Genomic DNA, 27,016 nt, shown 5'->3' on the forward strand with positions numbered 1-27,016 from the left:
TTAGTATTCGCCTTTTTTAAATCATATATACTCTTTGGTTGAGGTTAAAATCTTGTAAGACTTCCAAATAAAATAATGTAACCATATCATAGGTTACAGAATCATAAAACTGTCCCCAAAATGTGTTACTGGCTGCTTTTGCACATTAGGCTCCCCAGATGACTTCGTAACAAAGGACATTTAAATTACGGAGAGTGTGCCTGCAAATAGGAGGTTATATTTAAGGTATACAGTTAAATTTAAGCCACGTGTTTCTTAAATGCTAAATTCTATTCAAACCCTTAAACCTGAATACCGATCCCATTAGGTATTTTCTGGCTTCAAACCCAAGAACTTATGTCATTATAGTCAGCTCTAACAATTCCTATTTTTAATTAAAAACAAAAACAGGATATAAGAAAGAAGCAAGGAGAAGGAAGTAGATTAAAATGACAAAACAGGAAGTCAGTCCAGGGAGGCTGATGGTAAATGATTGCACAAAAGAACTTTAAAGTGAAACCCTCTCTCCCATAGACGTTACATAAGAGCATCTACGAAGAGGAATTACATGTTAAGTCACGGAAGCAAACATCAGAGCGTCTATGCCCTCTAAGTGCAAGCCTACCTCCTTATAAAATGAATCTTTATTTTTATTATTATTATTTTTTTTACCTGATGCTGTTGGAGCTCCTTTTCCATCAGCTATCGCTCTGGAAGAGGGATTCGTAAGCATCTGTGCGTCTTCCTTTTCTGGCCTGGGACATTCATGAGGACAAACGGGCTCTGGGGCGGGCGGTGCCGAAACTTCTGAGGCACGACTTAAGTCAAGAGGGAGACAGGGTCCCAGCTTCTGGAGTGGCAAATGTGCAACATCGGGCACTACACAAGATAAAGGATGTAAAAGAATATTAACAGAGGTCGACGGGCTCGGTAGGTATCAATGTGGAGTAAAACGTTATCTGCGTCAAATCTCGCCTGACCTAAGGGCACTCAATAAATATTTGTAAACAAAGTGCTTTTAAGTCTAAAAGATGGAAGGAAAAAGTAGTAACTTCTTAATATTTTAATAATCTTCATCTCTTTTATGTTTGGTTTTATACAAAATCAATATACATTACCCTCTGGTACTGAAGACTCTTGCTGATTCTGAGAACTGATGGAGAACATGCTCGCATCAGTGGCTGGAGAGGGCGGAGAAACCTTTTCTATGGAATCATCAGGCATGGGCAAGGTGGCTAAGCGCTGAGATCTTCTTCTCCGCTCGCTATGCTTGTAAGGTCTAGGGGGGTTCACAGGCTGTGGAGAACCTAGAAAAAGATCTTCAATGTTCACGAAGCAGATACATGCCAGGATCATCTTATAATATTTAAGGAGATAAATGGGAAAAATGATTCAAATTCTGCCCTCTGATGGTGTTAGGTATCCACAAGGAACGGCATGTTCCAAAAGTAATCAAAGGCAAAAACTGTGCCCTCATTCACAAAAAGCTAATCAAAACTTCTAAGGTCTAAGGCCTGCTAGAACCAAAAGAAAATAACATGGAACATGGATTTCAGGTAGTTTCCCAAGTGACAGTCTACAGTTAATTCTCTAATTGTAGATCATTGTGTTAGTTGCCATTCTTCCTTTGGGAAAATAGTCTGTATAGCTGAGATTTTTAAAAAAATTAAATATAGATAGATAGATAGATCGATCTCTTTAGCTATATTACAAATCTAGAAACTCTAAGGGACAAAAAGGCAGGGGGCATGGGTGACAAAAATCTGACATGCATGGTAGAGTCAGTGCTTTACTTGCCAAAATAAAACTAACGTACATTAAGTTTATCCCACCCTCGTTCCCACAAATGGATTTTTATAAACATTTTGGGCCTGATTCATTAAAAAAAATTGAACACAAACAACGTTAAGTACTTATTATAGGCAAATAATGAGGACTTTAAGATATAACACTGTTCATTCTTGCCCTCATTTTTTTTCTTTTTAAATAACTAATTTGGTGGGTCAATTAAGCATCTTCTACCTAGGTAACACAAAAGTTTGGAAATCTGTGGGTTTTTTTTTTTAACCTTTAGTTTTCTTCTTTCTACGGGGCATGTAAACATGTTGAAGAATTTAGAACAGACAGGATTACACGGGCCAATATACTCATGTTAACTGAGAAGGAGGAAATAAGAGTGGTTGATGCTTTGGGTACTTAAAAATCATATTACAAAAATAAAAATAAAAAAAAAGACATGGTGATAACTGAAAAAAGAATGAAAGAATAAAATTCAATTGCTGTAACATTGTGGCTATAATACCAAAATATAAAACCATTTCAAAATAAAATACTTATCAATGTCACGTGACATTGTGGTGACTACTAACATTATGTTATTTCGTGGTAAATGCCAAAATGAAATGAAGCTTACGAGGAAACGACTGAGTTTTTCTGTTCCCATTCTCCCTACCCATTTATTAAAAAGAACAAAACCAAAACAAAACAAACAAAAAAAATACCAACGCCTGCTCAAAAATTCAAAAATCCAGTTTGGTAGAAAATATGGCAACTGAATTGGGAGAAAGAGACTATATTTGGCTGATGAAAGTCTCCTCGATGCCAACATTTTTAATTGTTGTAGAAAACATGATATGGAAGAGTTCCTAAGAACATGTGTCTTCACTTACGAATCAGGATACTAGTTCGCTTGTGCGAACTGCCGAAGGGAAGTATCTTTTATCCAGCGACTTCCCAGGTCACAGCTTTTCAAACCGTCTCTAACTGAGAATACGGAACTAACCGGAGAAGCAGAGGGTCCATACAAATCTCCGTTTATATATCCAGACCCACGCTGGAAGGCTATTTTTAAAAAGACTAAGTTAACTCTTGAAAGATCAGTGGTACTGAAACAGTAAAATCTTTAAAAATAAGATGAAGGAAGCGTTCTTCTCCCTTCCTCAGTAAGAATACACGGAAGTCTGAACTCCAAATCCCAGAACAAGAATGAATAAAACCTATCGCGGGGGGCTACAGACAACTGGGAACAAGAACTAAATCTACCCATGAGAACAGTCTTAGGAGTTGAGGAAAAACATTCAGTGTGAGTCTCTTCCTAGCTCCTTGTTTTGGTTTGGTTTTTTGTAATGAATCAGGCCTCTCATTGTGCTCGGATTACTATTAATCGAGGAGAGTCAAACTACAGAATTTGCGCCATGAAATGTACAGTCTCTGTACAGTCAATCAGTCAGAAATGTATATGGTTTTTGCCCCTGAAAATAGTTTTAAGCCTTCCCTGTCAGATCCACTTAAGTCTGAATTTTTAAAAAGCAACTTCATAAAAATACAATATAACTACAATCAAACTGTTTTTAATGTATCTTATAGGATAAGTAACTATTTTTTAAAAATCTGTGCTCACTAGTTTTATTTATCACTGAAGAAGAAAGCTGAGATACAAGCGTCAAATCCTCGACTTGTATTAATTCTGGGGAAAGTGGTGATTTAGGGGGTTTTATACACCCAGAAGAATCTCCAGATTCATGTTTGCATTTCTTGCTGCGAGCCTTCCCTGAAGACAAAGTTGAGGATAACAGTGCAGGTTTCTGAGTGTTGGCAGAACTGCTAATGTCAGCTTCATTTTTTTTCTGACTTTGAGGTTTAGGTGAAATCGCCTGAATAAATAATAAAAAATTGATATTTTTATTTTGGTTTCTTCATTTTTGTTCTTGTATTCTATTTTGATTGTTAAGCAACTTTAGTATCCAAAAACATTGTTAAGCAACATGTAACATTTCTATTACAAATGAAAAACCAAAAAGAACCCCACAAATTATTAACTAAAAGTTGAATAGGCTATCTTTAAAGGGATGCTGTCGGCTTTTGGTCTACATTTGGTTTTTTTTAAAAAACTGTATTATTCATCATATTTTCAGAATATAAAATGATAGCTTGACGGACAAATATTTTCACGGTATTAGACTGAAATACACCTCTTTTGAAACTTAATTACCAACTACGTCGATAACAGGTAAATAAACAGCATTTCCACTGTTCAGATGCGTTTAACTGAATACATTTAAGCTTCTGACTGTTAGATGTTTTGTTAAAAAACAATTTCCTTTATCAAGTTGACTGCAGAAGTCTAAGTAGACAGCTTCCCTTTAAAGAAAGATCTCAACAGGAAAACAATGACCAAATTAACGAAACATTATCTTTAACTCATTTTAGTGCTGAAAGCTAGAGTTTCATAAGCATAGTGCGTCATGAAATCAAAGCCACCAGCAGTACAGAGTTAAAAGACTAAAAAACAATACAAAACAAGCAACAACAACAACAACAAAAAAAACCAAGGAGTAAAACCAAGTGTAAGTTAAAAACATTGGATTTAAAAACAAAATACGTCGCATTCTTAGATGAGAATTTTTACCTTCCTCCTGCCAACTGATACTTTTAAAAAAAAATTAGAACTTTGTCAGTTCTTTCATAAAGGATATCTTGGTTCATTTGGCAGTATAATTTCCTCCCTATTATATAGAAATTTATGTGAATGTGTCCAAAGACAACAGAGAATAGCCACATTGGATGGATTTACAATCTATGGTGTTGGAATGCCTGGGCTGTATCTCTTTCTGATACACGGATCTGAGAACAAAATAGGAGATACCCTTTTAAAAAATAATCTATGCTAAGATAGGCCTCCCTACAGAATTAAATTGCTAACGCTATGAACAGCATGCTTGTCCCCAGGAAACCTTTTTACTTCCTTATCTTTTATGAGGGATGACCATCAGGTCAGCAGTCTGTGGTTCTCTGGAACATGAAAGAGCATCGTCTGGGGACCAAACAGCTTTCTGCTCCCGCTAACGGACAAGGCGCTCCAAGTCTGATGCACAGTTGGTGCCAAGTAGATAGAGCACCTCGCGATGCTCTGCAGGTGGCATGCTGGACGCGCCACAGAAAGGGCTGGTGGCAAGTATCCCCTTCAATCGGTTGTCATCATCTCTAGTCTTGAACTTACTCATCATGCGTGTGTACAAGTGCAGATTAATCATTTGAAAAAGTACTCCATAAATGGAAAGGAGTCCTAAACTTATCATAAAAGGTGTTGCCAGAAAAGTAATTAGAGCCATTACTTGTAAATAAACAATTTTATTGTTCATCTTCACATATGTGAGAGACATCACTACAGCATCCATTACTCTCAAGTTACAAAGTTATGAAACAAGATTGAAAACTGAAATTAGTATCTTGATAAGGTGCTTAACTTCTAAACAAGGACAAATTAACATTTTTAAAAACTTACTGAATTATGCATCTAATGCAGGTTTTATCCAAAAGTAAATATAACATGACAATTCCCTAATACAATTAAATAATCTATAATTAATATCTGAGAATTGGGGTTCAAGACCACAGTTTGATTTTTTTTTTAAGTGTCAATAAAGAAAATCCATTAGCACAGTAAGTTCTGGCTATAGGCCTGTTATAAATCTATGTCATGAGTGACATTCATGATTTTACTCATTAAGACAACAGAGGTTAGTGACAATCGATGCCTCTCCTTTAAGTCTATCGTTCATACCAGCACTTGTAGTTAAGAGTTTTATAACTCGGCTTTTTAACTTTGAAGCAGGGCGAACAGCATAAAAATTGTTGGGTTACAAAACATTTTCACAATGGTATCAATCTGAATGACAAAAAATGAGGGAACAGCATCATGTTCCTTAAAAATCTAAAATAATTTACAAAGTTTTCAGTAATGACTGTTGGTCTCTTTGTTACAAAACTGGCAAGGACTCTCAAAATGCCTTAATGATGCAAACAAACAGCCGAGTTACTCAATTTGTCTTTCTTTTTTTTATAAACTCAATTTCCGAATGCTGTTTTCTGTACTTCTCTCTGAAATGAGCCCTGCCCTCGCCACTAATTTCCACATAGAAGAAGTAATCTTCACAATCACATTCACCGCAGCAGGATTGTGCATCATGAAAGATTGACATTGTAATGAATTTTCCAGAAACATTTTATTACCAAGTCCCTGATTTATTGCATTCTGAGAATACCATAAACAGTGGTGAAAATACAAAATATTGTTATATATGGGACGTTGAATATAGTAATACACAGTAAAAAAAAAAATCACTTAAAATTTGGTTGATATACTGACAATAATGGCAGAGACTTAACCGCTTGATGATCACAGAAAATCAGAAGGTATGATTCGCTGACATATTAATCAATTTAAAAGACCATTGATTTCATACAACATTAATGGAGGCACCAAAACAATGCACTGTTATCAAATCAGGCCTAAAATAACCCTGAAAAACTCAATACAATATCAATTAAATTTGGACTATTTTTTAAAACGCATAGAGAGAAGAGCAGAAGATACTCATTTTAAAGTCTTCTTTATTAGGCTACTAATAAAGAAAATTAAATTAATACAAAAAGGATATATTAAAACTACATTAAGGCTCAGATTTTAAAACAGGAGAACCAAGGAAATCCAGTTATGGCTATTACTGTGTTCTTATAGTCTTACAGTGCCCAAGAAGTTAAGCCCTTAGAGAATGTAAAAGCATGCACAGTTCATTATGTACAGGTACTGTGGGAATCTGAAGGTAGCCAAGGCAAAATCTAGCAACTGCAACCTTCACTTTTAAATTCCTCTATTAGGTGGTTTAAAGACAGACCCTTAATAGTTTTTTAAAATTCTTTTTTTTTTGTAGTTATTAAAATATACATCCTAGCAAAAATGTATGGCTCATTGATCAATTCATAAAACACATAGTCAGTCTAACAACACCAATTGTTACAATATAAAAGAAACTTCTTACAAAAGAAGCTTTATTAGATGTCAAAAACCCTGTTTTAACTCACAAATGAAAAGTATTTGTGTAAGGGTCTTTTTGTAAGCTAGTTAAAGGTGATCCAGCTGGAAGCTTATACCCTGGGATGCCTGTCTCCAGGCCTTCAAATGTTGGAGATAAAGGCTTTAATGCCAGTCTACCGAAAACAAACACTAGCAAAGTCTGTAGTTTATCTGCGTACCTCGGAGAAGGCAGAGTTAAAAATATATCATCAATTAATTAGCTTCCTATTCCCATATCCAATCAAAAGGGCAATTTCAATTACGTGGATACTATAGCTCCGTGATCATTCCAGTTGGGAACCTTGAAAAAAATCAAATGCTACCATTTCATACCTGCTCCAGCATTGGAGCCGTTTCATTGAAGTCTTCCTTTTTTTCAGCACCATCCACCCCAACAGCTTTGGATGCCAACAAACCTTGAGAAAAATTGTACAGAAATTGCTTATTAGAAAAAATACTGGCTTCTGATATAATCAACTTCCCCCAAATGTTAGCAGTTGAAATCCCCCATCCTTTTTAATATAGAGGATTTAATATAAAGTTTACTTGTCAAAAACATGAACACTCTTTATAATGACTCAAGGGACTGAATCAGAACTTGAGTTTTTTACACAATCAGTTCTCTGTAAAAAAAAAAAAAAAAAGAATTACTCCTAAAGATATCCTTAAAAAAAACATACGCATACACATTTTAGTTCTACGACTTAATGTCTAGAAACCGAAGATTGGTTAGATTAACTAATACTCATAATATGGGCTTTGTCTATACAACTGAAATACAGAGTTAACATCAAGATCTGAGAAATCCTTCCAAACATCTAGAAGACTTTGTTGTTGTTATATTATTAGCTAAACAACGACTCCCAATTTTTATTTCCACATGGATCCTTTGACCAAAGCTTTATGGGTTCATCCCTATACCCTGCCGTACCTTATCTTCTTGCAAAAGTGCCAAAAACACTGATGGATCTGTTCTATGTTAATGGGGGGAAAAGTGCAGGTCCTTCCTACATTCAACTTAATATTATGGAGCCTCATTCTATAAACTATGAAATAATTTAGGAATTCCAGTTTTCTCCAATGTGTATCACTAATTCTCAATTTTCGAGGACAGAATATTTTACCTAGAGTATATAAATCAACTTTATAAGACAATAAAACTCTGTCTTAATTTCTAAATTAAAGGCAGTTAGGGGCGCCTGGGTGGCTCAGACAGTTAAGCATCCGACTTTGGCTCAGGTCAGGATCTTGCATTCGTGGGTTCGAGCCCCACGTCGGGCTCTGTGCTGACAGTTCGGAGCCTGGAGCCTGCTTCAAATTCTGTCTCCTTCTCTCTCTGCCCCTCCCCCACTTGTGCTGTCTCTATCAAAAATAAATAAATGTAAAAAAATTTTTTTAAATAAATAAATAAACAAACAAACAAACAAAGGCATTTACTTGGTCAAGATTCTTTACTAAGCACCTGACAAGCACTGTCAATATAGCCAAGTTTATAACGCTTGTATAATACAAGTATGTCTTTGCTTATGACCACTGGGCACATAAAAGGGTCCCACAAATCATTTCTACCATTACAAAGTTGGCTACACAAGGGGCACCTGGCTGGCTCAGTCAGTTGAGTGTCCGACTTCAGCTCAGGTCATGATCTCACGGTCTGTGAGTTCGAGCCCTGCGTTGGGCTCTTGTGCTGACAGCTCAGAGCCTGGAGCCTGCTTCAGATTCTGTGTCTCTCTCTCTGCCCTCCCCTGCTCATGCTCTGCCTCTCTCAATCTCAAAAATGGATAAATGTTAAAAAAAAAAAAAAATTTTAAACGAAGTTGGCTACACAAAACCTCTGCTTCAAAGGAAGCCTGTTTAACAATCAGCAACGTAACAGTTAACTTACTGCAGCAATTATACCACCTAGACTCCTGAAGCGGTCCATACAGTGTAGTTAATAGGAGGGGGAAAAAGTGCCCCCAGATGCCACATAACATTGAGCTATCCACGTGGCAACATCTCTTGGCTTTTTCAGGTAACTATCTTGAAGATGCTAAGTGATCTAAGTAGGAATTCAAATATTAAAGACGTATCCTTAAAGCAGTACTACAGGCAAGTGTTAAATTAGGCCAAAAGCACCTTTCCTTTTCTAGAAAGTTGAATATCCAGCACCCAGAATTGTAATTTAAAATAGAAAAGGGGCTTTCCATTTCTATTGTTTTACACAATGATTTTGACTTTTGACAGATCAGTGACTGATATTAAAAATGTATTTGGTCCAGTCTGAGGTAACAATCTATATAGTTTGCTCACACGATATTAAATGTAGATTTAAACGGGGGTGGGGGGAAAGCCAATATAGAAATAATTTTATCAAAATCTTACAAACCATAGATTCAATCCTGATTATATTAATATCACATCTGAACACAGTTTTAGAGGACTGAGACAGATGTAGCATGGTGTATTTCCTTAACATTTAAAACCATGTTCATTAGGTTTTTCTTCTCTAGCTAATATTTTTGAGAATCAATACTACCGAAATAAAAAGAAAAATAATTAGGGAACCAAGTTCTTTTGCAGGGAAATGAGTAGAGTTTCCACGTCTAATGTTTACTCAAACAGGACAAATATTTGGCTATTCAATCTATTAAATGTATCTTATATTTTGTTTCCTTTCATAGAGGTGGTAGAAGTATTTTTTAAATCTCATCAATACATGGAAGAGATCTCAAATTACAAAAATAAGGTACTACAAGTTTTAAAAGAAACTAATTGAGACATATTTGCAAATTTAAATTAGAATATTATAGACCCAATTAATTAAAAGCAATTCCCACCTAATGGTTTGTGGTGGAAAAATAAAGCTTTGTAATGTTCTTATAAAAAGTAATGGCGCATTTAATAAAAACTACTCAAAATCAGATTAGAAAATTGCAATACTTGGAATTCAGTGAATTCAAATGCCTCAAATATGATTGAGAAAAAGCTTTTCACACTTTGTATACATGCTATCTTACAAAAGAGGTACCAGATACAAACAAGAGGACAAAAATAAAAGTCTCTGAAAGGTCTCTGATTACTGCTGCCTTATGAGGCTGTCCGAAATCTGTTTTCCTGGCCTGTGAATATTCTGGGTAAAAATGCAATATCCTTAGAAAATGAGAAGAATTAAGTGGAAGGAAAGAGATACAAATGAAGTTAGTTTTACTTCTTTGAAAATGCTTATTAATTATATATCACTAAACAGGTCCATCTCCAGAAGAACATATCTGTAACGATCTTAACAGAATGCATTATTCAGTTTCAAGATGTTACGCAAATATCAGATACAAGTAGAATACCAAATAGTCCTAAGTCCCACCCACAAAGTTGCAATTTCTCAATACTGTACTTCAGCTGCAATATCACAGTCGTCTGCCTCTGCTAATAGGAATGCACAGAACAGAGGCCAGAGAACCCTGGGATGGCAAATGGCAGGAAGGACAAAGTAAGTCGTTAAATCTGTGCTCTCCTTTTCAACCAGGGATTCCAACACAGGGAATTCAGACAGAGGATTCAAACACAACATTCTTGCTGTGGGAAAAAGAATCGAATATTCTTGACATTATTATCAGTAACATGTACGGGCCCGTTCCAACCTCTGGGTTTTTTCAAATTATTTGTAAAGTTCCTTAAGCTGCACAAACTTTCAGCTGGCTGAAATTCTAGGAACTCCTACCAGTTGTAGAATCAGACCATGTGCCAATTGCTGATGTCTCTTCTTTCGCTCCCTTGTCAATCTGTATTTTAAAATCTACTCAAATTTGCTTGCAGTCAGTCTGCTTGCAACTTTGTCCCAAAGCAAGGGCTCTTGACTCGCTCCGTAAAATCGTCAATTCGAAATCAGTATGCATAAAGCATATTAACTATCAATAAGGTATATCACGTAATGAAAAACAAGTCTCTGGAAGGACATCTATACACTGTGCCACTACCGTTTCAGTATGTACTTATTTGGAAACTTCAAAAAAAGCCATCCTGTACCATCCCCTAAACAGAATTCACGTTTAGAATCTCTATAGTGTGTGACCATCGGGAAGTGAACAGAAAGAGTGAAGACGGGAATTAAATTTATCCAGTGGCTGATCTGCTTATTTCCAGCTAGTAGAAAGATTTCAAAAATAAAAATGTGGAGTGGGGGGAAACACATCAGAGCAGCTAAGATGCTGCCATGATCACAGCCCTATTCCTCTCAGTAGCAAAGCGGCAGACAGACACGTGTTAAGTGAGCTTCATAAATTTAAAACACACCAAGACTCCGTAACAAAATCACTATCTTGTATTGTTCTCATCTCTTTGTATGGTCTGCAAATGAAATGTACTACACAGAGGCAAGCCTGAGTTTCAACCGTTGAAAATAGTCTTATAAGATCTATTGTCTTTTTGCAGGATATAATTGCAACATGCAAAGAGAAACAGATGAACTATTAAAAGGATTACCATACATTCAAATTTTCAAAGTAAGTAAAGGAAAAAAACCATAATGGCTTCGCATCCGTGAAATCTTACTCTTTTCTACTGCTGCCAAACTATCACTTGTTCTTTCGAGATTCCCAAGGGGAAGTAAGGACAAAGTCCCTCCACCTGGTGTTACTAAGCAACCAGTATTAGAACTTCCTTGAGACACAAGGTAAAATGATTTTTTCCCCGCTATTGTCTTTTCAAGGCCACATGTAAATAACACATTGTTGTGGACTGAGCTATTTTCTTCTTTTATTTCTTTAAATGCCGGGCTTGAACTTCTCAGTAAGGCACATGTAAGAATATACTGCCCAAAACTAAAAGCAGGTTATCCAGACTGCAGGAAAACCCTCGAGGCTGGTAAGCTGGCAGGCACACCGAGTGAGTCAGTGTCAGCGTCAGGGTCACGTCCATCTCCCTCGGGCTTGGCCCCTGGTCTTGGCCCCTGCGGGAGCGTGGCTCTAGTCTTGGTAGCACCGGAGCCGGAAGCGCTTTCCTCTTCTTCCCCCTGCGCACGCAGCCCTAGTTTCCATTCTGCTAGGGCCAAACTGAAGTCTCAAGCTGCCATCGGAACCACAATCACCGGATGACATCCTGGCTTTCTCCGAAGCTAACAGTTTCTAAGGAAAGGGTGGAATGGGTGAATTGATTTGAAATATTTCCTGTCCTGGGGCCAAAATATCCTTCATCAGCAAAAGGCACAAAAATAATAACAAATGGAAAGACTAAATATTCTCACCTGTTGAAACCAAGCATAATCACTTAAGAAGAACACTGCGATAAAACAATGGTTCTAAAGAACCCTCAGCTGCAGTCCCTTTTCAATGGGATTCTATTCTTCAGGAAATGGTCAGAATGTTTAATTGACATGTATTCTTCGATCTGACAGTGAAACCAAGCTTCTTCAAATTATTTAAAAGAATGCCAACAAAGGTTTATACAGCTTTATTAGGCCAAAGACACTAAAAACCATTTTGTCCTTAAAATAAGAACATACGATTGAATAATTAAAAGTATCTTAACTCTCCTTTTAACATATACTCAGAAAAACTAAACACGTTTACAATTTCTTTGTAAAGAATCGCTAGAATCACTAGGCTGAACAGGCCCTGCAAGTGATGGGGCCCTGGCATGACTGACCCTGCTTCCAACGCTTTTCCCATGACCACTAACCACGCCAAGACTGCCAGAGTTCTCGGCGTCCTAACACCCTACACTTCCTAGATTAAGGCAGGCATCGAGAAACAAGATGAGATTCTAGGAACCAACCTGACGATGAAAAGTGTAAGAAACTTCTAGAAGTACTTTTACTTTGGGAATACAGATTCAGGACCTGAATTCAGTGGAGCATCCATCCTTCCAGCCATACTTGCTGCCATCTTTAATGAGCCCAGGCAAGAGTAAGAAGGTTTGTGTAGTAACATTTAGAACCTCAGAGCCTGTGACCCCACCAGGCTGACAACAGCAGATGATCTGAGCCTTAACAGAAACTACTCCTGCCACCAAGGTGATTTAAAAACTGGAATTTTATCTCATTTGATCCTATCCACCCTCACAACATCCCTGTGAGGTAGGCAGAAAATAGGTGACAGTTTTCACATTTCACAATAGAAAAAGCTGACAGCGTTGAAGGATGTTGACTCTGAAGAACCATAAAGTACCTGTCTTCCTCGTTAAGCAGTTTGTTACACTAAAACAAAAGATACATTTTGCTTTATTAAAAACAAACTACCCTAAAACCAACCCCTCCGTTCCCCCCAAACCAAAAGAATCATTGTAGTTTACCAGTAATCTTGTTAAGTCGAGCTCTCTTTGCCTGAAATGAGTTGCCTTGGTTATTTTTCCTCTTGTTTGACAATGTGCTCTCTGGCTGTGGAAAGACCATCTTTGGAACGTTCTCTACATGAAGTCCTACTTTTAATAGAATACATATATGAGAGTTTATCTAGAATCCAAAGTTAAAACACATGATATTTTTTTTAAATAGCAAAATAGTAAAAATGCTTTGCACTTATGTTTTTTTTTTTAACCCCGTGCTTGACATAGAACTTCAAACAACACAAATTTCTCCAGACTGAAAAACTAGAAATAAAAAACTACCAAGTAGTTATTCTTTAGGAAAGAAAAGCAGGAAGAAAAGGACTTACTGCTTTTCCCATATTACATACCAAAACACATGCAGAAGCATTTAAAAAGTTAAAGAAAAAAAAAACACACACACACACAAAACAAACAAAAACTCCAAAGCCTACTAACAAGAACTTAAAAGTCAAGATCTGAACCCATTTCTATTCAAGAATACTGAGGGCACCTATTATCCAGTACCCATGTTAGACCAGTTATCTCTGGCTCTGTTACACGCTACAAAAGTTAACCATTTATGCTGGGGTGGGGGGGGGAGCCCAATCATTTAACCACACCCCCAAATCACAGGTAGCCAGGGGTTCTGGCTTACTCACTATGAGAGTTCACCCTGCCATAGGAATGAACGTAAGAACATATTTTGTACCAAATGTTTCACTAGATGTGGGCAGATCTTCCTTCTTCTCAACTTCTGATGAAGCTATAGAAGTTGAAGTCTCTTCCTTCTTTGAAGGTACTTTAAACCATTTCCTCTCATCTTTGTCTTTATTGCTGTTAGCGCTGGTGCGAGGTTTGTTCCCTGTTTTATTCTTGGCTGCAGCTGCAGCAGCTGCTTTGACTAAAGCTATCCAATCCTCCAAAGGAAAAACACAAAACACGTAAAGTATTAAAAAATTAATCAAAATTTAATTACACTAATAAAAACACGTATCACATTTTCAAAGCTACTCTCGCACAAATATAAAAATTGAATTAATTACATTTACAAGATAAATCATCAACATGGTAATTATCAAATTTAATGATCTAATGGCTTAGTGGGATTATATAACCCCTCATGAAACAGGTAAATATTCAATAACAAATATTCCTTCGCTATTATTTTCAGAGGAATAAAATCTAAAATAAAAGGGAAACCCTTTAACAAATATGGAACATTACATGACATTCTGTCTCAGTACTTTAGATTTAAATGGTAAACTGTGTTTCTTTTCTGAATACAACAAATCGTAGAAGAAATGAGAGAAAAATGCTTATGTTGCAATTCTGCAAAGGTTAAAAGAAATGCACTCCCAGTGAACAAATTACTATTCTTGGAAGAAGAAGTATGGACAATTTCACAGAATTCAAGATATGATTTAATTAATTTTTAAAGCTTTGACAGCCTGGACACCAACGTATCACAACAGCTTAATATTACTAGTTAAAGAAAAAAAGAGCCGCGTGATTTGACCAAGGTGTCTTACATACATACAAACGGTCAGGCTCCAGACTAATTTCCCTCACTCTATGACTTCCTGGATTTGTGCTGATTACCACTCTTCTGCGATGCAAGTATTTATTCTTCCTGTGTTTATATTTAAAGTTAACTGCTACATAGTTTTTCTAAACTAAAAATGCTTATTGTCAAAAATACAGAGGGGCTCCTGGGTGGTTCAGTCTTAAGCATCCGACTCTTGATTTCAGCTCAGGTCATGATCTCAGGGTCAAGAGATCAAGCCCCACATCAGGCTCTGCACTGGGCGTGGAGCCCGCTTGAGATTCTCTCCCCCCAATTCTGCCCCTCCCCCGTGCTCGCTCCCTCTCTTAAAAAAAAAAAAAAAAAAAAGGAACTATGTAAGAATCGTGGTGCTAACATTTAAATTTTCACAACCGAGAAAATTTTCTTACAACAAGTATTTGTAGTATTTCTACAGTTAATCTTCCTCTAAGGCCACTAAGCTTCAAAGAGACCAGCTCAAATTCAACCAAAATGGGTAATACACTAAATTTTTAGTCCAAGTAACTAAAAACTACTTCTCAACATCAAATACATTTACTTCACAAGTTATATTAACAAACCTCAATCATTAGTCAATAGAGGCTGATGGTTGCTCAGTCTTGAAAATACATAGTGAAGACAATAAGCCACTAAAAATAAACAACCAACAAAGAGAACCTGTGTTTCTTTCTCTCCTCCATGATTGAAATGAACTAAAAATATCGTATGATTGCACCAAACTATTCATTCACCAAAGTTCTGTTCAACACCTTGCTACATGTGCCAGGAAGCACGCTAAGCAGTCATGAGACATCAATTTATAAAAGATGCTGCCTGAAAGGACTTAAAACGCATGAGCCCCGGAGTCACCACATCTTTGTTCCTCCCTGGAAAATGCCCAGCATCTATCTTCCTCAGTACTTAAACTGTGTCCCCAGTACATGTCTCATTAGAAAGCAAATTAAGACACAGGCGTAAAATACAGATTTATGTCTCTAGTTGGCAAAAAAACAAAAACAAAAAACACCTCAAAACAAACCAGATAAACCAATATTGTCCAACCCCATGTTTACTTAGAGCCACGTTTTTTTGGTCCTACCTGTAAGGAATTGAAAGGCAAATAAAATTAACTATAAGACAGTGTGATAGGAGAGGCAGTGGAGGAATAAACAAAATACCACGTAAGAACAAAACAGAAAAGATTAATTGTGACGTAAGAGAAAGGCTAATGGAAAGCTTCAGGGAACATGACAGAGGAGCTGAACCCTACAGCAGATATCTTTGAGGCAAAAGGCAGAAGGAAAGGCATCCAAGGGCACCGCAAGCAAGAAGGAAACCATTAGACAAAGTCATGACAATCAGAATATGTGCGAATAGGCACAAGGGGTGGAAGTGGTCTGGGGAGCCCAAGTGCTACGTCTAGGTTGAACTCTGAGACTGACATTACAGTACTAGAGAAAGAAAGCACCAATGAAACAGACAGTAATCAACAACGCAGAAAGAGAAACAAAAGTACAACCAGACAAGCAAAGTGTTAAATTCAGCAGAGATCTGTACAGTCTTATTAAGAGCAGAGTGCTTAATTTTGGGTTCCATGTTGTGGGAAAATTTTTAAGTTAATGTTACAGAAATGCTGAAAAATGCCAGAGGTAAATGCTACTCCAGCTCCTTCCTCTTTCCAATGAACAGCAAACTGGGAGAGATTCGTGTTGTATCTCTTAAAAGTGCAATTCGATCTTTTTTAAAAGTTCCTGATCATGTGACTTGTTAATCATGGAATCAATGCAGTTGTGTCATTAAAGAATTCTCCCATTATTTTGCCCTTCTATTTGTCATTTATTTGGTTTATTTATATTTTTTATTTTAAAGAGAGCACGCGCGAGCTGGGGAGAAGGGCAGAGGGAGGGAAAGGGAGAATCCTAAGCAGGCTCCATATTCAACACAGAGCCCAACACAGGACTCAATCCCACAACCCTGGGATCATGACCTGAGCCAAAATCAAGAGTCGGACATTCAACCGACTGAGCCAGCCAGGCACTCCCCCCTTCTACTTTTAAATAGGTGAGATTCACTATTAAAAATAACTGGTGTGGGGGCACCTGGGTGGCTCAGTCGGTTGAGCATCCGACTTCGGCTCAGGTCATGATCTCACAGTCCATGGGTTCGAGCCCCGCGTCAGGCTCTGACAGCTAGGAGCCTGGAGCCTGCTTCGGATTCTGTGTCTCCCTCTCTCTGCCCCTTCCCCGCTCATGCTCTGTCTCTCTCTGTCTCTCAAAGATGATAAACGTTAAAAAAAAATTTCTTTTAATAACTGGTGTGATCCTTCCACGAATTAGAACTCATGATATGCTTCAAAGTTCCCTGTAGGTAACAGAGCAGCACAAGATATGGAGCATGCTGGAAACTAGAAGGGAGTTCAGAGTTACTCTGCACATGATGCCTAAGTGAAATTTTAAGTCAGTCACTCAATTCCCTAAGTTCTGAATTCCTCAGATGTGAAATAGAAGTATCAGTTACAGCTATGTCAAAGGATCTGCTATGGGAACCCAATTAAATAATGTATGCAGAACAAAGTTTCATAAATGGTACAGGAGCTTATGAGCAAAGCTTTAATACTAGTGAGTTTTACATCAGCACACTTGCAAAAAGACAAGATAGGATAGAAAAAGCCACAGGAAGTTTAGAGAAGAGTATTTCCATATCGCATCTACTTATCCTTTGCTAGTTTCATAAGTTTACTGTATATCTTTACAAAGGAATTCTCAAGGTACTAAAAATTTAGAAAATATATGCAAAGTTGGATTCTCTCAGCACTTCCCACACAACACCTGACTTAGTCTATTTCCTACATGAAAACAAGGCAAAACTTTTTGGGAAACAAAGACACTTTGAAAAGAGAGCGTTTTATAAAAAAACAATTCTACAAATATTTTTAGCGTGCTTGTGATTAAAAATTATGAAGAAAAATGTAAATTAAGGATATAGTGCTACCCGTGTTCTTTCAATAGTTTATATTCAGGATTGATTTTAACATTCACACACATCATAATGTAACTACTCATTAAAAGTAAACACCCAATACATCCAATGAATTTTTATAACTTGTAATTTTACCACAAACCAAACTGGCTCAGTATCTCATGTTGGAAAAAAATGAAGTTTTAGAGTTAGTGCCATCTCACAAACATGTGAATAACCAGAATAATAAAGAATAGCCTTAAAGCAAAAAAAAACAAAAAAAACAAAAAAAAAGAGAGAGAGAGAGAGAGAGAGAGAATTTTGTTTAATTAAACAGGCACATACTAAGTTCCCGATGTTTTAATCTTTCTATGCAGTAACCAAGAAATCACACCACTGAATGCTTAAAGGAACATTTTATTTATACATACAAGTAGGAAGACACAAAGCAATTTCCCGGTCAAAAGCATTTCCATTTTAAACTACATTTCCATATTAACTGGGGAAGAAATGCCAGCTGATCACTGCAAAACTAAATTTTTAAAAAGCAGGTGATTTAAAACGATCACACTTCTCAGAAGATAGGAGGAATTTTTTTTTTTTTATTGCAGTGATCCACATTTCTAGATTACTAAATGTATATACTTGGCTGGAGCTGACCAGATGATTTCAACACGTTTCAGAATGACATTTTTCACTGCACAGTATGGAACAAATACAAGCGTATTTCCATATTAGACACTTTCATAGGTTACTTTCAATTCTAAAAATTAATTGTAGGTCCAGGTGCTGAAAATCCCAAATAACAGCAGAACATAAAAGAAAATATTTTAAATTTCTAGTGGCACCTTTTCTCTCCAGTATTTCAGGAAACATACTCAACCAATGGAATCATGGTTTTCACTTCATCCCAGACTCTCCTTCCAATGCTTACCGTTCATCATTCTTGCTTTGAGCAGTGACAAGGCATTTTAACACACTGCTTACATCCTATGACTCACAGAGCCCTACCTGAAGCAGCCTACAGAGTGTCAGGTAAGCGCCTTTTAAAAGAAGGTGAATGACTATGATTTATAAAAGGAAAGAAGATAAGAAACTCAATATAAAATTTTATATTAAAAATTAACTTTCTAAATGATACTATATACCAGGAAAAACAAAACAAAATTAAAAAAAGGCACTTACCTCACTTCCCATAGACTGGTTCCACGATCCAGCTGGGTCGATAGGACAACACCAGCTTAGTGGATGCTGGGATTTCACCTGGAACAGAAACTAGTGACCTATAACTTTAGCAGATCTAAAGCCAAAGAAGCAAAAATCAAGTGTGTAATTTATCTTACATTCTAAGCTTCTTTTTCTTGCTGCTATTTGGGGCTATCAGCACATAATCCTACAATTAGTTCCCTTTAATATATATATGTATATGTATCTTTTTTTTTTTTTTTTTTTTTTTTGATTGGTCACCATTCAAGAAGACATCCCTTTGGGTAGCTAGGAATGCTGAACTCTCTTACCTGCCCCTTAGCATCCTCAGGCATGGCTTTAATGTGCATTCTTTTTAAACAACGAATTACTCCATCGTAAAACTGAACTGTGAATGTTCCTAAAACAGGAGCAAGTCAGAATCATTAGAAAATACAACTGAATCTTATAGCAACACTTGAAACCTAACAGAAAGAAACACACTCTGATCGCAGTAACTGCACACACACACCCGTTAAGAACTGCAGGAAGTTGGAGAAGTTTATTTTCTCTTCCCTTCTAATAAGATCATTACTTACAAACATATATAATATTTCTATAAGAATTATCATTTGCTCTCTTTGGAAGTTTCTTTCCAAGTAACAGAGAGAAAGAACTGATATGGGGGAAAAATCATTTATTCAGGAAAAGATTATTCCTTTCACCGTATTAGTGAACTGGTAAATAAGAATTAGATCCACAGGCTTTTAAGCAGAAAATACTTTACAGACCATCTACATGAAAGTGTTCCTGTGCAGATCAGAACACTGATTTCCAGGGAGGCTGAACGCTGCACCCACAGCAGTCAGCGAAACAGCAGCACAGCTGTAACCAACCCCCCATCCCGAGGCCTTTCCCACTAACTCAACCTGCCTTCAGGACTCAACACCCTGCCTTAATGACAACCACAAGGTATATTCAGGTTTTGCCACAGAGTCCATGCTTTCAAGTCAATAAAAGTCAGTACTGCCACAAAGCATAAATTACGTAGATTTTATACTTAAGAAATTCCAACGTTCTTCTATCATTTCCTGTACAAATGATGGCTGAGAGCCCCTTTAAGTAAACATGTACTGGACCTTTACAAAACAAGTCAAAACAGTAAGTGTCAAAATTGGTATCACTGGCTTTGAACTTGGCACCAAACCAGACATATATCTACAAAACATTTTCCTTAATTTTGTAATGTGAACATCATTTCATTTCATATTTTCTGTGATTAGCATAATTCACAGTGTTGCACATATAAGGCTCTAAACCCAAGTCATTGAAAAAAACTGATGAGCTGAGTAACCAGGACGTAAAGACACTGAGAAAGCGTTGAGACTACCGAACCCCACGTGCACCTGACACCTGACCACCGCCACCCTGCAACGGCCTGAACTCCTCCTGCAAGAACCGCCTTCCAGATGAGAGCAGGTTCCACGCCACCCCAGCCGGGCACTCATTCCTCCCTGCTGCTGATCACACCGGTGCCGCCCTTGTGATGCCTTCCTCCTTTCCTCCCTCAGCCTACTCTTCGAGGATCAGCTCTTCAAATCCCACCCATGACATGAACACTTCCCCATCCCCTCTGGTTTACACATTCGCCCCTCCTCTTCAACTTCTCTAAGACTTATTACAAACACGTAAACGTTCGTAACTGTAGGTTTTGTTTAGCTCTTACAGTGAACAGAAGGCCTCCTGAAGGCTTCCTTTGCCTTTGCCTTTGCCTTTGCCTTCCCTTGGCGGGGGCGGGGGAGGGGGGGAGAGAATGCACATGGCGGGCAGGCTCATCCGTCACGTGGGACATACAGAAATCACAAAATAAAGACCTCTAGTGGAGATATTTTAAAAAGAAATCGTATCTGCTAACACTTCACTAAGGGTGCACTCAAACTGCTCCCAAAACGGCAGAGACTGCAGTGAGCGTCACCACTCTTCCACGAATACAAGCTTAATTTTCTGTGCTCTATGCCCATGGACAAATGGGATGGGACAAAATAGGACGGCTCTGCTTCTGAGTGCACTGCATGTGTGTGTACACGTGTACTTGTATATGCTACACTCCCAAGGAGTATAAGCACAGAGACAAGATGTCAGAGCTCTCCACACTCAAAGAAACGGCTCTTCATCAAAATACAGAGTGCTGGGGCGCCTGAGTGGCTCAGTCGGTTCAACGTCCGATTCTCGACTTAGGCTCAGGTCAGGATCTCACAGTTCATGAATTCGAGCCCGCATCAGGCTCGGTGCTGACAGCGCAGAGCCTGCTTGGGATTTCTGTCTCCTTCTCTCTCTGCCCCTCCCCCACTTCCTCTCTCTCAATCTCTCTCTCTCTCTCTCTCAAAATAAATAAACATGAACTTTAAAAATATAAAACGGAGACTGTTGTTTAATTTTGCATCATCTTCTTTTATTTTGGGTGGATCCTATTAATTATCCCAAAGAATTGATCCGTTACTGCCTCCTTTCTTTCCACAACCTGTTGCTGACTGCCCACATGCTATAAACCTGGAGGGCCCGTGTGTATTAGACACAGGAACATGGGCTCCGTAACAGAGCTCTCAAGAAGCTAAGTGCACAGTGAGGTGAAGCATACCAGGAAAGGAAAAGTAACCTGCAAACCTAACAGAGACGTCCCTCAACTCCTGCAGGAGGAAGGTGACTGGTGGTGGTAAAATCATAGCCATATCTGTTATTTCAATTCCTTAAAACAATAAACTGGAATAGGGCTTTATAAAGTTGTATCATAATTTTTTGGTAGACAACACTGATTTGCTTTTTCACACCTAACATTCTTTAATATGTCTCTTTTTAAATGTTTTCCTCTTTTGTCTCCTCTTACCTCCCATGTTTTCTCAAGTTTGTTGTTACTTTAAATCCTCAGCTTAACTCCCTTCCACGTTTCTTTCCCATCACCTCCAAAAAAAGTCAAATTTTGTAGCAAGATTACAAGACATTCCATTCGCAGATCCCTGCTTCTCTCTCCCAGCTCTTCTGATATTCTACTCCCTTCAAAGGACTCCTTCACTCCAGTTACAACGAAGTCTTGCAGTTCCTAAAAAGCAGCGGGCCTCTCTTCTATTCTTCTGCAATATGCCATTTCATTTCTTTTGTCAGAAAAGCCTTTCGTTCCCTCTTTAGCTGACCTGTTTGTCTTTCGGGTTTAAAGTGCCCCCTTACTTAAATCCTTCTCTTGCAAAGAAGCTGTCACTCAATGTGTGTTTCTTTAGTAAACAGAACGGATGAGTGGTCAAGTTTAAGAAACAATTGTTACAGAAAATGGATGTATTCTTGACTTGGAAATATACTTACAAGTATTTCACAACTTATTAAAATGAGATTTTTAAGCAAGAAATTTAAAAAATAAAATAGTTAAGCATAGTTCCAATACTAATTTAAATACGAATTCTCATGCCTTTCCAAATTCCTCAGTCTTCAAGTCCTGTTTTCTTAAATACGTTATCCGCCCCACAGATTTATTAGCCTTGGCCACACGAACACACCCGATTCCTGTGTTATTTTCAACATCACTGGTCAGTTCAGTAATTTCTGCTCAATATGAATGTTTAGATGCCACAAAGGCTATCGGGAAATTTCCCTTTCAATTATTCACAGAAACTAAGAAAAAAGGGGCAGTGGAAAAAGGCAATAAAGGAAATCCTCAAACTGATAAATTCCCACACTCTTTCCTCAGAAAAAACACTGTACTGTATTTTATTTCCAAGTTGAACTGACTTGAATTTTCCTGTATCCTTAACCTTCCCTAACACTCTGGATGAGTTGCTCATAAAAATAACTTGGCCAGCAAACTGGAAACAGAGAAGGAGAAATAAAATGCACATAATATAAGCCTGTCAACTAAAAGCTGAACAATTTTAACCAACTTTCACACTTCTAATTTAAACAGTTTATTTAGGTGGCAAGCAGATCATGTATCATGTTATTCTATACGATATGTAACAATGAAATACTCCCAGAAAAGAGTATTAGCAGGCAATTCATTAAGTATAAGACAGACAGAAGTAACAGTGGTGACAATTACAAGAATTAAAATTAGAAACAGTTAAATTTTACTATCAATCCCATTTTAAATCTAAGATCATTTCAAACACATACCTTCTTTGTTAATTGCTTCAATCTTGGCAGGGTAATAGCGACAGTCTGTCCAACGAGCCAAAACTTCTTCTCCAGCTTTGAAATCCTATTTTAAACAACTTTTAAGATCAATACCATGTATAATAAATAAGCATTTCCTTTATAAAAACAAGCGTTTGTAATATTTAACAGAATTCCTTTTAGAATATGTCATTACACATCTAGCAAACGGGAAGAAGATTGCTACTTACAAAGAAATCTTCCTCATCTTTTAGCCCTTCTTTTCTTAATGCGGGTCTCTCCAGGGGTCTCAACCTATTGCTATCCCAGTAAATCCACTCATCATAACGATGACTCCAACGCTCAAAATGGACCAACATCTTGCCCTCCTCATAGTCGATTTTTTCAATCCGTGACGGATACCTCCAAGATAAAAAGGAGCTTCACATCAAGAGAAAATTCTTACATTTGTTTACACAAAGTATTAAAAAGGATAATTTAACTAAAAACACTGCTTACCGTTAAATCCATAAACAAAACGATATGGTCCATATTTTTAAACAATTGAACCAACAACGGTTGCTTTATTGTTATTTGTCTTTAATGTCTGGTCTCAATATCCAGTGAAATAAATACTTCAGGGGTGCCTGGATGGCTCAGGTTATGATCTCGCAGTTTGTGAGTTCGAGCCCTGCCTCGGGCTCTGTGCTAACAGCTAAGAGCCTGGAGCCTGTTTCAGATTCTGTGTCTCCTCCTCTCTCTGCCCCTCCCATGCTCATGCTCTGTCTCCCTCTGTCTCTCAATTAATAAGTAAATGTTAAAAAAGTTTTTTAAAAAAATACTTCAATACATTCCCAGTGGAACTATAAATTACCTGCACTGTTTTTAATTGGAAAACACACTTTAAGAGCCTTAACAGATTGCTACTTTTTGACTCAATCATTACAAATCTGGAACTATACATACACAACATTAATAAAGAAAATACAAGCCACCTAAAAATATGGTTAGAAAAAAATACAAACAATGGCATACCCACTGAATGGAAAATTATAGTCTTTAAATGTGGTACTGCAAAAAATTTACATAGGGAAATGTAAAGTAGCAGCACTGTGTTCAGCAGAATTATAAGTAAAACAAATTTGTCTGGCAAAATATACCAACATGTTCATTTGTCTCTTTATGACACAAAATCACTTTGTTTTTTCTATTTCTCTGTACTTTCCAATATTTTAAAATGCACATCAGGGTGCCTGGATGCCTGTCGGTTAAGCATCCGACTTTAGCTCAGGTCATGACCTCGCAGTTCATGGGTTCAAGACCCACATCAGGCTCTGAGCTGTCAGCACAGAGCCTGCTTCCAATTCTGCGTCTTCCTCTCTCTTTCTCCCCCTCCCCTACTTGCACTCTGTCTCTCTCTCTCTCTCTCTCAAAAACTAAAAATAAATAAATAAATACATAAAATGCACATTAATGATAGTAGGGGAAAAGCTCAGTTAAACTTTAAATTCTAAAATATAAAAACAACAGTACATTGTTCTGTCTCTCTGTGTGATGACTCTCCTACGTTAAAATCTAAAATAGAAATTAGTTAACTTGAAACTTTCAACAAGGAAAATTGCCTCATCCTTCCTAATGTACTGTATTAAATGTTCACAGATGACTCAAAAGTTTTTAAAAACTATCATTAAATAACCGTAAGAATTCAACAGTAGCACATAGATGATTCAGCCCTAATAGTTTATTTCATATTTTTGCTAGTTTGTGATAAATCTGGAATTTTTCTTCTCCCTACAGAACACTGGCTTTCAGCATAAGCACGACAGACCTTACAGAGCTTCGAAATTCAGGAACTGATGACTATAAGCTCTGTATCACTCATGCTATTCAAAGCTTCTTAAGCATTCCAAGAGCCCTGAATCCTCCTCTGGGGTAGCTTCCTGGCTCCGGTGTAGGTTGGGTTTTCCCACTTGGGGTCTCCTCAAAAACACCACGCACCCACGCTAGGTCAAACATTCGTGCTTTTGTACCTTCCGTCCTTTTGGCCCAGCCCTGGGCGGCCTCCCCTTCCCCTTTCTACTCCTCATTCCAGACCCGGTTGAATGTGCAACCCCCTCCCCCTGCCCCTGCAGCCCTCCCTGCACCCACCTGGCCAGAACCATCTCAGGGCAGGCTCCCAAACCGTGTGCTGCAGAGCATTTACAGCCCTTGCAACGTTAAGACCGGTGACACACAGAAAGGGTCTGATGGTTAAACAGCCTGGGAAAATACTGGCTAAAAAGTTTAATTCTTTTCTTTATTGAAAGACTTCTTGGTCTTGTCAACAACAGAGAGATGAAACATTTACTAGTACTGAAGTTAAAGAAATATGTAATCCTTTTATCACGGAACATTTGTTAACATCTCTCGTGCTAGCAGACATCTAAGGGACTTGATTTTAGAAGCTACTCTGGCCTGTGAGCTTCAAGGAATAACAGAGTCACGTCCATCGTTGCATCCCCCAGCATCTAGCCGAGTGACAGACACAGCACCAGCCGCCATTCGGGGAAAGTTCAGAATGAGTGAGAAGTGACCTTAAAGACCACCCGCACGTTTCTTCATAACTAAGAAGGCTGTCGACCTTACAGCCCTAAGTTAGAGCTTACTCTTAGTCTTTCGGGGCGGGGGGCGGCGTGGATGAGGAAACATTCTGTTAAAGAAAGGCAGAAAAACAAGAAAACCCCAAAACCCAGGGAACTAACATACTCCCCAAGGTGAACACACTGACCCTACCCACTCAGAATCAGTGCCGTAATGCCGGTCTCTTGCAACACTGCTCTGATTGTATGGTTTTGTTCCTCTGGTTTTTACAACATAAAAACTGTCAACAGCGCCGAGGGAAGCCTAGAGGTAAGTTTGCCCTTTAGTTTATTTTCCAACGCTCACCAGCCACTTCACCACTATAAAAAGAGATTTTCTTTCAACTATAAAAATGAATAAATTTATACTTCCACGTGTTTATTATCACACCTTTTTATTGTTGGGCAAAACATTAGGGGTTTATCCTCTAGGTTCCTTCAAATTCTAAATGTAAACAACTCCACATATTTAAAACATTTCTCAAAGTGAAAATGGTCCACAGGAAGAGTCCAACACATCTTTATTTTCATAACATGACTGAATTCAGCACAGAGTCAGAATCTCAATAGGTTCATATAATTTAAATCTGAACTGCACTTTTAAGTATCTTACAGTTTTCCTAAAATCTTTCAAATTCTGTTTCACTGACAGGATGCCTGATGCAACAACCAGACTTGTGGGGAAGTGCTTCAGGATAATTTACAGTATATTATACTCTTTCCATAATTATCCAGAGATGGAGAGGTAAACTTCAGATGAAAGCCAACAATTAAATAAGTAACACACATACCCAAGATTCGTATCTCTTTTCATTCTTACAATGTTTACTAATCAAATTCTGAATCTTAAATAAAGGAGCCATAAATATTACCATTATTAACAATGACTGAATTTCTGTTCATTCAGTCAACACATATTTGGGCATCTAATAAGATTAAGGAACTTGCTAGGCACTGTTGGTAGGTAAAAAGGAAACATAATTAACTGCTGTCTTCAAGGAGCTTAGCTTAGAGTCAGACAAGGAGAGAGATGACTCAGAATATTTACATGTACGTTAGGCTCTCTGTTCTTTCCTTACTGAGTGTCAACTACTCTTTATATACCTTTTCTCCTTGGATCCTGGTAACCATCCAAGGTATAGATAACACAGTCCCCATTTCACAGATGACTGTCCAAGAATACACATGGCAGAGCATTCGCAGCCAAAACCAACTGGCACAAAAGCCTACAGGAGAACTGGGATAAGGCCCGTATCAAAGTAATTATATCATATATGGTAAACTGCTAAGTATATATAAAAATTTTCCATAAGATGCTATTAACAGTTCAGAGAAAACTGGGGAGTGCACTGAATGTTCTTGGGAGACCTAATCTACATCGGTCTTAGTAACAGCCTCCAGGACTTAGACCTAATGAGCCTGGTACAAACAAAGGTAAGGTATACACACTTTCAGTTT

The 27,016-nt window shown here is 37.7% G+C and overlaps 1 protein-coding gene across 12 annotated transcripts in view; it reads right to left on the reverse strand.

Annotated features, from left to right (window-relative positions):
• Positions 1-27,016, reverse strand: part of PHF20L1 (PHD finger protein 20 like 1) — an 85,935-nt gene that overhangs the window by 43,102 nt on the left and 15,817 nt on the right. For 6 of the 12 annotated variants that reach the window (XM_053208448.1, XM_053208444.1, XM_053208447.1 and 3 more), the window contains exons 3-12: positions 23,192-23,363; positions 22,962-23,046; positions 19,136-19,224; positions 18,804-18,893; positions 13,827-14,034; positions 13,103-13,231; positions 7,169-7,251; positions 3,380-3,632; positions 1,098-1,286; positions 652-858 (exon numbers count right to left, since the gene is read on the reverse strand). In XM_053208448.1, the coding sequence (XP_053064423.1) occupies positions 652-858; positions 1,098-1,286; positions 3,380-3,632; positions 7,169-7,251; positions 13,103-13,231; positions 13,827-14,034; positions 18,804-18,893; positions 19,136-19,224; positions 22,962-23,046; positions 23,192-23,363 (1,505 nt within the window). Of the gene's footprint in view, positions 1-651; positions 859-1,097; positions 1,287-3,379; positions 3,633-5,093; positions 7,252-13,102; positions 13,232-13,826; positions 14,035-18,803; positions 18,894-19,135; positions 19,225-22,961; positions 23,047-23,191; positions 23,364-27,016 lie in introns of those variants that run through there. The other 6 variants (XM_053208441.1, XM_027063882.2, XM_053208442.1 and 3 more) reach the window with 6 other exon arrangements.

Source organism: Acinonyx jubatus, chromosome F2 (genome assembly GCF_027475565.1).
Source record: "Acinonyx jubatus isolate Ajub_Pintada_27869175 chromosome F2, VMU_Ajub_asm_v1.0, whole genome shotgun sequence".
Taxonomy (NCBI): Eukaryota; Metazoa; Chordata; class Mammalia; order Carnivora; family Felidae; genus Acinonyx; species Acinonyx jubatus.